The following is a 12,447-nucleotide window of genomic DNA, read 5'->3' on the forward strand; positions in this document are numbered from 1 at the left end:
CGAGAGAGAGGAGAGAGGGAGAGGGAGTGAGGGAGGGGGACAGAGAAAGGGGGGAAGAGAGGGGAGTGAGAGGGATTGATTGATGGATTGATTGGTTTTATTAGCTTCAGTAGTTACATTAAATATAATGATAATACTTAATACTTACAATAACACTTAATTTTCTACACATAAATTCTTATCTAATAATACTTTTGAATTTTATTACCCCTCTCTACTCTTAATAGTATCCTTTTAAAGCTCTGCAGTTTGTTTTCTTGTTTTATTTCTTTTGGTAAATTATTGTACATTTAAGACCCATCACATACAACAGTATTTTCTATTCCTTTCTAGTTTTACAACTTGAAATGAGGTCCACTACATATATATATTGAGGCATACAATGGCGTTTTTTCGTTATGCAACCAGAAGCAATCACGGCTATCTTCGTCTTTTGATCTCTGAAGACGAAGATAGCTGTTGTAGTTTCTGGTTAGATAACGAAAAAGCATCCCAACTTTCGCGTGGAAAATCGTGCGCCCATAATCGATCTACCTCATTCCTCCCCCTCCGCCCTCCTCTTTAGAGTCATTAATGCAAAGTGGGGAAATAATCATTGATTTTTATTGTTAGTGACTTTTTAACGAAGCAGAAGTGCCGACAAAAACCTATTAAAGATTACTCAGAATCATGACATTGACAACGTCGGTAGTTGCCCCCTTTTCTTGTTTTATGTTTAATTTATTATTAAAAAATTAAATTAAATTTACCTATGTTTAAATTTATCTATGTTTATTATAATAACGGTGATAATCGATGTTGTAATAATTATATAGGAAAAGTCAAGAAATGTACTTCAAAATTTTGTAAACTGTACTACTTTTCATGGCTAAATTTTATTTTCTAGCCAAGATGGGTACAATAAATAATATTAATTTTAATTTAAACGTTCAAGAACACAAATCGAATGAGCAGAAAAGAAACTTCACTACTTTTAACTGAAAAATTTAATCAATACAATAATGTTTACATCTTAGTGAATAATTACTGTTTCGCTCTCTCTCTCTCTCTCTCTCTTTCTTCTCTCCCTCTTTTTATTGACTTCTAAACAGTTTTTCCGAATATCTTTCTTGACATAATCGCTATTTTGTGTTCAGTAATAAATCGCGACTCTGTCTGGATACAATGGCACTTCGAAAAAGATCAGACAATTGGATTTGGAAACATGTTCTTAAATTAGACGATTCTATTATACAATGCAATATAGATAATTGTAAGAAAACTTATACAATGATTAACAAAGGTGAATATAGAGTGATAATGACGATGAAAGGACATTTATATCATGAGCATGGAAAATACGATGAACAAGATCGGTTAAAATGGTTAAACGACAATGACTTGATATGGCGATATTTCGACAAAGCGAACTTATACACAGCAAATTGTAATTTTTGTGGTAGTTTATTTCGTCAATCATATGTACCACTTATAAAGTCGCATCTGCAAAATCATCGTCAAGAAATAAAAGTTGGTGTACAAAAAGAAATTGCGGATAAGTCTTTATCACAATATTATATAATCGATATGGAAGAATTTATTGCACGGTGCAAACGTTGCAATGATAAAATGGATATATTTTACGGAACAGATGCTTTAACACATCATAATTGTTTAAAAAAGAATCAATGTTTAAGGTCTGGGCAAAAACCTGAAGATAATAATGTGAGTAGAATAACACAACAGTCTACAGCCACTGAAAATGCAAATACATCCTATCATGATGATATAAATAGTCAGCCTGAAAATCGAGAAAATCAACAAAGGTAACTATTAATGTTTCACTTTTCTTAAGTTATTAATATATTATGTACATTTTAATATACATTAAAAATTTAGTATATTACTTAATTCAATCTATTTACCTCAACGTTTATTACAATAACGGCGATGTTGCAGTAGCCTATAGTAAAAAATCAAGAAACATTTCCAAATATAAGCTTGTACCAATTTTTGATGTTAAATTTTATTTTCAAATAAAAATATGTCAAATATATAATATTAATCTTAATCTTGGCAACAAAAGATAGGAATAAGTAGGAATTAATAACATGATTTTTACAAAACTGAGAAAGATTATTCAATCAATAATCTTTAGATATTAGTAAAAAATTATATACGTTTTACTCTCTCTTCTATCATCAACCTTTCCTAAACAATGTCTCTGAACATTTTCCTTGACTTCATCGGTATTTCATATTTAGTGACACATCGCGACACTGTGTGGATGTAATGGCAGCTCGAGAAAGATCAAACAATTGGGTGTGGAAACATTTATTTAAATTAGACGATTCTACTGTACAGTGCAATATAGATAATTGTAATAAAACTTATAATACGACTTTTGATAGAAGTAAAGATAGAATGATAGTAATAATAAAAGGACATTTATACCATGAGCATGGAAAATACGATGAAGAAGATCGGTTAAAATGGGAAAACAACAATGATTTAATATGGCGATATTTCGACAAAGAAGGTTTATACAAAGAAAAATGTAAATTTTGTTACGATTCACTTTCCGTATCATATACACCATCCTTAAGGGATCATCTGCGACAATACCATCGTAAAAAAATAAGAGCTGATGTACGAAAAGAAATTGCAGATAAGTCTCTATCGCAATATTTCGAAATTCATGAGGAAGAATTTAGTGCATGGTGCAAACGTTGCAATCATAAAATGGACATATTTTATGGAACAAATGCCTTAACACATCACATTTGTTTAAAAAAGAATCAACGTTTAAGGCCTGGACAAAAATCTGAAGATAATAATGTGAACAGAATGACACAACAGTCTACAATCACTGAAAATAGAAATACAAGCTCCCATCATGATGATATAAATAGTCAGCCTGGAAATCGAGAAAACCAACCAAGGTAACTGTTAACGTTTCACGTTTCTTAAATTATTAATATATTATGTACATTTTAATACACATTAAAAATTTAGTATATTACTTAATTCAATCTATTTATCTCAACGTTTACAATAATGGCGATGTATAGTAGCCTACAGTAAAAAATCAAGAAACATTTCCAAATATAAGCTTGTATCAATTTTCGATGTTAAATTTTATTTTCAAATCAAAATATATAATATTAATCTTAATCTGATTGGCAACAAAAGATAGGAATAAGTAGGAATTAATAATATGATTTTTAAAAAACTGAAAGATTATTCAATCAATAATCTTTAGATATTAGTAAAAAATTATATACGTTTTACTCTCTCTTCTATCATCAACCTTTCCTAAACAATATCTCTGAACATTTTCCTTGGCTTGATCGATATTTCATATTTAGTGACACATCGGGACACTGTGTGGATGAAGTAGCAGTTCGAGAAAGCTCAAACAATTGGGTGTGGAAACATTTACTTAAATTAGACGATTCTACTGTACAGTGCAATATAGATAATTGTAATAAAACTTATACGACTTTTGATAGAAATAAAGGTAGACTGACAATGATGATAAAAGGACATTTATACCATGAGCATGAAAAATACGATGAAGAAGATCGGTTAAAATGGGAAAACGACAATGATTTAATATGGCGATATTTCGACAAAGTAGATTTATACAAAGAAAAATGTAAATTTTGTAACATTTTACTTTTCATATCATATACACCATCGTTAAGGCATCATCTGCGACAGTACCATCGTCAAAAAATAAGAGATGATGTATTAAAAGAAATTGCGAAGAAGTCTCTATCGCAATATTTCGAAATTCATGAGAAAGAATTTAGTGCACGATGCAAATATTGCAATGTTGAAAACAACATATTTTACGGAACAGATACCTTAATACATCACATGCAAGAAAATCGATGTGTAACGTATCATAACGAACTTGAAGATAATAACGTGAACAGAATGACACAACAATCTATAACCGATGAAAATACAAGTTCCCATCATGATAATTTAAATAGACAAGCTCCTCGAAATCAAGACCAACAAAGGTAACTGTTATGTAATTAAAATGTTAATGTTTCACTTTTGTTAAGTTATTAATATATTATGTACACTTTAATATACATAAAAAATTTAGTATATTACTTAATTCAATCTATTTACCTTAACGTTTAATACAATAACAGTGATAAACGATATTGCAATAGCCTACAGTAAAAAGTTAAGAAATATTTCCAAATATAAATTTTTACCAATTTTTAATATTAAACTTCATTTTCAAGATGTGTAAAATATATAACCGTTATCTGATTGACAATAGAAATCGAATAAGTAGGAATTAGACAATATGATTCTTAACTGAAAGATTCAATTAATAATCTTTACATATTAGTGAAAAATTATGTTTTACTCTCTCTCCTATTATCAATTTTTCCTAAACAACTTCTCTAAATATTTTCCTTGGCTTGATTGGTATTTCATATTTAGTGACACATCGCGATGTTGTACGGATGTAATGGCAGCTCTAGAAGAATCAAACAATTGGGTGTGGAATCATGTTCTTAAATTAGACAATTTTACTGTACAGTGCAATATAAATGGTTGTGATCAAACTTATAGAAACCAAACTAATAGAAAGCTTGCAAGTAGAATGATAACAATGATAAAGGAACATTTATACCATAAGCACGAAATATGGAATGAAGAAGATCGTTTAAAATGGGTAAACAACAATGACTTGATATGGCGATACTTTGACAAAGTAGACTTATACAAAGAAAAATGTAAATTTTGTAACATTTCACTTTATCAAGCACATATACCATTTATAAAAAAGCATCTGCAAAGACATCGTCAAGAAATAATAACTATTGTACGAAAAGAAATTGCGGATAAGTCTCTATCGCAAGATTTTGAAATAGATGAAAAAGAATTTAGCGCATTGTGTAAATATTGCAATTTTAAAAAGAACATATTTTACGGAACAGATGTCTTAACACACATTTGTAAAAAAAAAAATCAATGTTTAATGCCTCGACAAGAACCTGAAGATAATAATGTGAACAGAATGACACAACCAAGGACACAACAGTCTATAGCCACTGAAAATGCAATTACAAGTTCCCATCATGATGATATAAATAGGCAAGCTTCTCGAAATCAAGACCAACAAAGGTAACTGTTATGTAATAAAAATATTAATATTTTTTTTTAAGTTATAAATACATAATGTATACTTTAAGTACATTACAAATTAGTATATTATTTAATTTACATTATTGTTTCACAATCGATAAAATACTTAATTGTAAGTTGCAATAATTGCAGCAATTACACTATATTAATTAGCGTATTTTATAGCAACACAGGAATAAATGACTTAACATCTCATTGTCAATATCATATAAATGAAAATTCAAGGTATGAAGAAGGAGTTGCAGATAACAGCGAGTATAGAATAATGCAACAAGACGTAACAGCAGAAAATATAGCTACGTCTTATCATCGTGAAAGAACATATTGGCATGATCTCGAAAATCAAGAAGGTCAACAGAGGTAAATGATACTAACATTAGTATATTTTATTCTTCTAGAAGGATTAGTATATTCTATTATAAACAACAGAATTTGAACATTTAACGATTAACGAGTTTATAATTTTGAGTCAAACATTTAATAAATGTGATTTGAATGTTGTATTTATGACCAAATTAAACAATAATAACTAATGAATCATATATCAAGTTCTGAAGGAATTAACATAGATAACACGGTACAATTCCTTGATTACAATCATGGAAGTACATATTGCTACGTTCTTGGAAATCAAGATGGTCCACAAAGGTAAATGATATTAATATCAATATATTTTATCCTTCTTGAAATATTAATATATTCAATTATATATAATTAACGTAAATATATTGAACAATTAACATTTAAATATATAGACTTCATAAATTTTTTTTTAAACATTTAATAAATATAGTTTCAATGTTATATTTATATCCAATTTAAGTAATATTTACTAATGAATATGTATCAAGTTCTGAAGAAAATAAGACGGATAACATAGTATTCCTTGATGTTTCGGATGCAAGTTCTCATTATGACGGTACAAACTGGCAAGGTCTTGGATATCAAATAGATCAAGAGAGGTACGTGCTACTAATTTAATGTCAAATGTTTCTAATATCAAAATTCGTGACTCAAAGTTTTATGATAAAAAGATTAATTAACTGTCAATGTCTGTACGAATGGATATTCAAAATTTCAAAAAAGAACTAATGTTAAAATAATATAATGTATATAGAATGATGCATCAGTCCGTAGCAGCAGTAAAGATGGCTACAAGTTATCATGATGAAAGTACATATTGGTATGTTCTTGGAAATCAAGATGATTTCAATATTATATTTATATCCAATTTAAGTAATATTAACTAATGAATATATATCAAGTTCTGAAGAAAAGAACACGAATAACATAGTATTCATTGCTCATGATGTTTCGGATGTAAGTTCTCATTATGACGGTACAAAAAATTGGCAAGGTCTTGGATATCAAACAAATCAACAGAGGTACGTAAATCGCAACAAAGTTAAATAATACTAATATCGATATATTTTATTCTTTTTGAAATATCAATATATTCTATTATATAATTAACGCAAATAACTTGAACAATTAACATTTAAATATATAGACTTTATAAATTTGAGTCAAACATTTAATAAATATAATTTCAATGTTATATTTATATTTAATTTAAATAATATTTACTAATGAATATGTATCAAGTTCTGAAGAAAATAACACGAATAACATAATATTCCTTGGTCATGATGTTTTGGATGTAAGTTCTAATAATGATGGTACAAACTGGCAAGGTCTTGGATATCAAATAAAGCAACAGAGGTATGTAAATCAATAAAGGTAAATAATACTAATATTGATATATTTTATTCTTCTTGAAATATCAGTATATTCTATTATATATAATTAATACAAATATATTGAACAATTAACATTTAAATAGACTTAATAAATTTGAGTCAATTATTTAATAAATATAATTTCAATGTTATATTTATATCTAATTTAAGTAATATTTACTAATGAATATATCAAGTTCTGAAGAAAATAACACGAATAACATAGTATTCCTTGATCATGATGTTTCGGATGTAAATTCTCATAATGACGGTACAAATTGGCAAGGTCTTGGATATCAAATAGATCAACAGAGGTACGTAAATCAACAAAGTTAAATAATACTAATATCGGTATATTCTTCTTGAAATATTAGTATATTCTATTATATATAATAAACGCAAATCTATTGAACAATTAACATTTAAATATATAGATTTTATAAATTTGAGTCAAACATTTAATAAATATAATTTTAATGTTATATTTATATTCATTTTAAGTAATATATTTACTAATGAATCTATATATCAAGTTTTGAAGAAAATAACACGAATAACATAGTATTCCTTGATCATGATGTTTCGGATGTAAATTCTCATAATGACGGTACAAACTGGCAAAGTCTTGGATATCAAATAGATCAACAGAGGTACGTAAATCAATAAAGTGAAATAATTCTAATATTGATATATTCTTCTTGAAATCAGTATATTCTATTATATATAATTAACGTAAATATATTGAACAATTAACAGTTAAATATATAGACTTCATAAATTTGAGTCAAACATTTAATAAATATAATTTTAATGTTATATTTATATCCAACTTAAATAATATTTACTAATGAATATATATCAAGTTTTGAAGGAAATAACACGAATAGCATAGTATTCTTTGCTCATGATATTTCGGATGTAAGTTCTCCTCCTAATGGTACGAACTGGCAAACTCTTGAATATCAAGAAGATCAACAGAGGTATGTTATTATTTCAATATGTCAAGTGTTACTGATACCAGTGATATCAAAATTTCATGATTCAAAGTTCTATAATAAGAAAGCTCTCGAAATATTAAGTAGCTGTCATTCTCATGTTGCGAATAGCTATTCGAGATTTCAAAAAGGGACTAACATTAATAATGTATACAGAATGATGCATCAATTCGGGGCAGCAGGAAATGTGACTACAAATTTTCATAATGACAGTACAAACTGGCAAGCTGTTGGATATCTAGTAGATCAGCAGAGGTATGTGTTATTTCAATATGTTAAGTATTACTGATATCAGCGATATCGAATTCGCGACTCAAAGTTCTATACTGATGAAGCTCTCGACAGATTAAGTATCTATCAATGTTATATTACGAATGGCTATTTAAGATTTCAAGAAAGAACTAATGTTAGTAACGTTCATAGAATGATGCATCAATTCGTGACAGCAGAAAATGTAGCTATAAGTTCTGATAATGACGGTATAACTTTGCAAGCTTCTGGAAATCAAGAAAATCAAGAAAATCAAACCTCATTAATGTAATGATGTCATTTTCATATTATCACTTTTTGTGTTCTGCTTGTATAAATATAAATTTAGAAAATAACAATTTTAGAAATAATCTGTATTTATTTTTAGAAGATTTAAATTCTACATTATTACATTTTCAAAAATTTACAAAAAATAGTAATAAAATTTTTAAAAAAAGGAAAATTTACGGCAACTGCATAAAAAAAGATGTTGAATATATTCTTCTTAATCAAAAATGGATATGAAATAAATGTAATTAGAATAAAAGTATTTCACGCAAGACACAAATAAGATAGACTAAAAGTAATTAAAACTGTCAACTAGATTATAGTAAAGAAAAAACTTGACTGAGGTCCCAGATTCAAACATTAGCCGATAAGTGAAAAAGATTAAAATATAATTAAAAATTAGAAATTAATTAATAAAATTAGTTGTCTAAAGTTTTTAAGCATTTTTTGTTGATAAAAAAAATAAATTTAAAAAAAGATTCTGTATTGTTATTTTTTCTAATTTTGTTTAAATAATTTTAACGTGAAAGAAATGTTTTTTTAAACGTTAAATAAATGTTTCTTAAACATTAGACAAATGTTTATTCAGACATTACATTAAACGTTTTTTTAATCAAAAAAGGAATTTAACCCATTATTTTTAAAAATGTTTTTAAAAATGTTTTTTAAATATTTTTGAAAACATTTTTAAAAACATTGTCTGCTGATTGGGTTAAAAAATAAAAGATTAAATGTGTCTATATAATATAAAATACTGTTAATATATTGTTATACAAGTTATAATTACTTGAGATCATCGATATTAGATAACAGAAAATTGATATTTATAACGTTTTCTAATTATCCGATATTCTTGATAGAAATCTCTCTGGTAGTAATTTATATTCCTCTATTGATAAAGAGTTAAATATATTATTATGTTTGTTGCTATTTTATTTAGATGGCGCTGAAAAATTTTATTACGTACGTTATCTCCGTAAGAGCTATTTTTATCATATGCATTCAATAAAGCTTAAATTAGTATCGCTCGGAATATTTTATGACGATCTTTAAATAGATTAGTAGTGTTTCACAATCCTTGCCAAACGATTTTTTTTAACCGAGTTGAATCTATCAAACGCCCGTCGAATAATAATGCAAAACTAAAAAATGTTTAAAAATATAAATTTAATTAACTTAATTTAATATATTTTATTCGCTTCATTTCCAGATGCAACATATATTTAATATGATTTAAAGTGTGATATTATTTATCGTAGCAATCTTAAAATTCTTTTTGATCTAACGATAAAAAAACCGAACTAACTTTAATAAATATTGTATAGTGTGTCTTGTATACATAGAATTTAGGCGTCTATTCTTAACGATAGTGTCGTTGCAATGTCGTTAAAAATGATAGAATAGGAGCCTTTTAGTTCTATTTTCATCGAGACTAATCGATATATCAAAATAAAAACATTGGAAAAGCAAAACGGACATTTTGGAGGAATAACGATAATTTTTTTAATGCGCTAGAACGATGGTCACGTGTATTCTAAAAAAAAGCGCGAATAATCGCGGACAATCGCGAACGATGCATATGATGCAACCAACGCTGCATTTCGTTATTCATTGCAAGTATTGAAAATCTATATAGTATACGTAACGTAACGTAAACTACAGTGATCTGTTTGCGTTGCTTAAAATTATAGAGAGTTGGGCAAAACTGTAATTCAATTAACAATTACAAATTGCAATGTAATTCTTAATTCAATTAGTAATTATATTTCGTAATTATTAATTGAATTACTTTGCTTAAAATTATTACAAATTTTTACACCTAAAATGAAATAAATATTGGATTAAGGAAAAGGTCCCTTTACAAGTTGGTAAAAAAACGTTTTAAAGCTTGAAATCTCTACCTTCGAATGATTGCTATATTTTTTGAATTTATATGAGTTTTGTAATTTTTACATATAGAAAACTACAAGCCAAGAAAAATTTTCTTTTTACTTCATAGATCTGTAGTGTGCTAACAAAAATTAAGCAAATTTTCGACTATCTATCGTAAAAGTTTGAAGTTTTTCCTACAAAATTGTTTTTTAAAAATGTTCCCACGATTTTTCATTCCTAAATCATGTACTCGTGGGTTAAGTAAAAAGGAATATTTTGATTTTATTGCTCGTAACTCCATTAAAAATCGTATTGCAATTAAAAATACAGATTGTTAAAGCTGAAACGTTACTCTATTAAATGATGTAATTGCCAATTTTTTAAAACTAGAATATATGGGTTGATAAGTATTTTTACCAACTTGTAAAGAGACTTTTTCCCTAACCCAATATATGGGTGTCCCATAAGTTTTTGCCAATCGTTTTTATGTAAATAGAGCGGACTAAATTGTCCGTATTTTGCGATTTTCGGAATAGTTAACAAGATATTAATTACTAAAAATTGCGAAATATTGGTCTTGAATAATTTTTTATTCAAATATTATCAACTTTATAGAAAAGCTGCAAGAGATAAAAATCATTAATTTTTTTTTTATAAAGTTCTGAGAAATTTTTCAGAATTTTTTAATACCGTATTTTCTCATGTTAGTAAAAATAAGAAAATGCAGTACTAAAAAGTTGATAAAAAATTTCGAAAAAATTCTTAGAGTTCTATGAGAAGAAAATAAATAATTTTTGTCTCTTGCAGTTTTTCTATAAAGTTGATAATATTTAAGTAAAAAATTATTCAAGACCAATATTTGGTAATTTTTAGTAATTAATATCTTGTTAACTATTGCGAAAATTGTAAAATGGTAAAGAACTTTTCGACTCAGTTTAGTCCACTCTATCTACACAAAAGCGATTGGCAAAAACTTATAGGACATCCTGTATTTAGGTATTGAAGAGAGATAAAGCGCAGATATTAAGTGCAAAAAATACAAAAGTTGCAACGCAAACAGATTTTAGATTTTTAGTATTCGCAATAAATAACAGAATGCAGTCCAAGTATATTTTGCAAAAATATAAATTTTTATTTCATCCATAAGCCGCAATATCTCGTCATGACGAAACGCGATTCGCACGAAGCTAATTTTAGTCGTGAATCTTCTTAGCGACACTTTCAGTTCTTAGCGATCTTCCTACGTTCTCTTTTTTTCTATCTCTTTCCCTCGCGTAACGCGCGTGCGCTAATGGAAGCTTTTCGAATGATCTCGAAGACTCGCGCCGTGATTGGTCATCCGCAGAAGCTTCTCGAAGCAGGCGAATCAAGTATTAAAAGCACGTTACGCGGCTCGCGACGTCAGTTTCACAACAAACGTGACGGAGTGTATATGTAAGTGCGATAAGTGGCACGAAGTGTCAACTTGCAAATCAAATCATCGAAGTCTCAAAAACGCTATTGTTAGGTGAGTTGAAAATGTTATTTAATTGTGAGGTATATAAATTGTACGTCGATTGTTTCTCAAAAGTTTATTGCATTAGTAATTTCTACTTTATTAAAGAAACAGAAATTATAGAAACAGAATATACATTTTTGGACAGTTTTCTCCAATTTTGTTTCTTATCTGTAAAAATGTAAATTCGCAATTTTGTTACGCGCAAAAGCGAAATTGTGTGACTCGGATGCAATTAATAATTGTGGAAAAAAGAAAATTGCCTCCGAGTGACGACTTTTAATTGGCCGATATTCATATAATCGGTTTTTATTTCAAGGGCATTTTAAGTAATTTCTTGAGATGCTAATACGGCTTTGTAATTAACTTATGACATTTTAAGGCTGTACTTAAAACGATCTTAAATATAAGATCAGACTATTACACGAATACCGGTCGCGATATCCGAGATGTCGTGACTTCCAGAAAAAATTGTGACGCAATAACTAAGTACCAATAAAGAATAAATTACCACAGAAGAGTTTTAAGTTCACTTTATCTTCACTTTATTTTCTTCATTACGAAACACGCCGCGCAACATGTATTTTCGCCAAAGCGTTTTGGCAATCAATATTAAAGAAATTCGATAGGCGTAATATAATACAATATATAT

At 27.8% G+C, this 12,447-nt stretch overlaps 2 protein-coding genes across 2 annotated transcripts in view; both read left to right on the forward strand.

The window, feature by feature from the left end:
* Positions 1-8,432, forward strand: part of LOC108747269 — a 9,677-nt gene extending 1,245 nt beyond the window's left edge. The window contains exons 3-17 of the mRNA XM_018484648.1: positions 1,137-1,509; positions 1,663-1,805; positions 2,244-2,921; positions 3,348-4,010; positions 5,323-5,517; positions 5,707-5,805; positions 6,009-6,119; positions 6,275-6,340; positions 6,423-6,542; positions 6,763-6,879; positions 7,094-7,210; positions 7,430-7,546; positions 7,760-7,876; positions 8,003-8,146; positions 8,315-8,432. Coding sequence (XP_018340150.1) covers positions 1,165-1,509; positions 1,663-1,805; positions 2,244-2,921; positions 3,348-4,010; positions 5,323-5,517; positions 5,707-5,805; positions 6,009-6,119; positions 6,275-6,340; positions 6,423-6,542; positions 6,763-6,879; positions 7,094-7,210; positions 7,430-7,546; positions 7,760-7,876; positions 8,003-8,146; positions 8,315-8,432 — 3,150 coding nt within the window. The 5' untranslated portion in view covers positions 1,137-1,164. The remainder of the gene's footprint in view (positions 1-1,136; positions 1,510-1,662; positions 1,806-2,243; positions 2,922-3,347; positions 4,011-5,322; positions 5,518-5,706; positions 5,806-6,008; positions 6,120-6,274; positions 6,341-6,422; positions 6,543-6,762; positions 6,880-7,093; positions 7,211-7,429; positions 7,547-7,759; positions 7,877-8,002; positions 8,147-8,314) is intronic.
* Positions 8,433-11,693: 3,261 nt separating this feature from the next.
* The window catches only part of LOC108747282 (heat shock 70 kDa protein cognate 4), a 5,348-nt gene continuing 4,594 nt past the window's right edge, over positions 11,694-12,447 (forward strand). The window contains exon 1 of the mRNA XM_018484665.1: positions 11,694-11,807. The gene's annotated coding sequence lies outside the window, so the exon portion shown is untranslated. The remainder of the gene's footprint in view (positions 11,808-12,447) is intronic.

The sequence above is a fragment of the Trachymyrmex septentrionalis genome, unplaced genomic scaffold, assembly GCF_001594115.1.
Source record: "Trachymyrmex septentrionalis isolate Tsep2-gDNA-1 unplaced genomic scaffold, Tsep1.0 scaffold197, whole genome shotgun sequence".
Lineage (NCBI taxonomy): Eukaryota > Metazoa > Arthropoda > Insecta > Hymenoptera > Formicidae > Trachymyrmex > Trachymyrmex septentrionalis.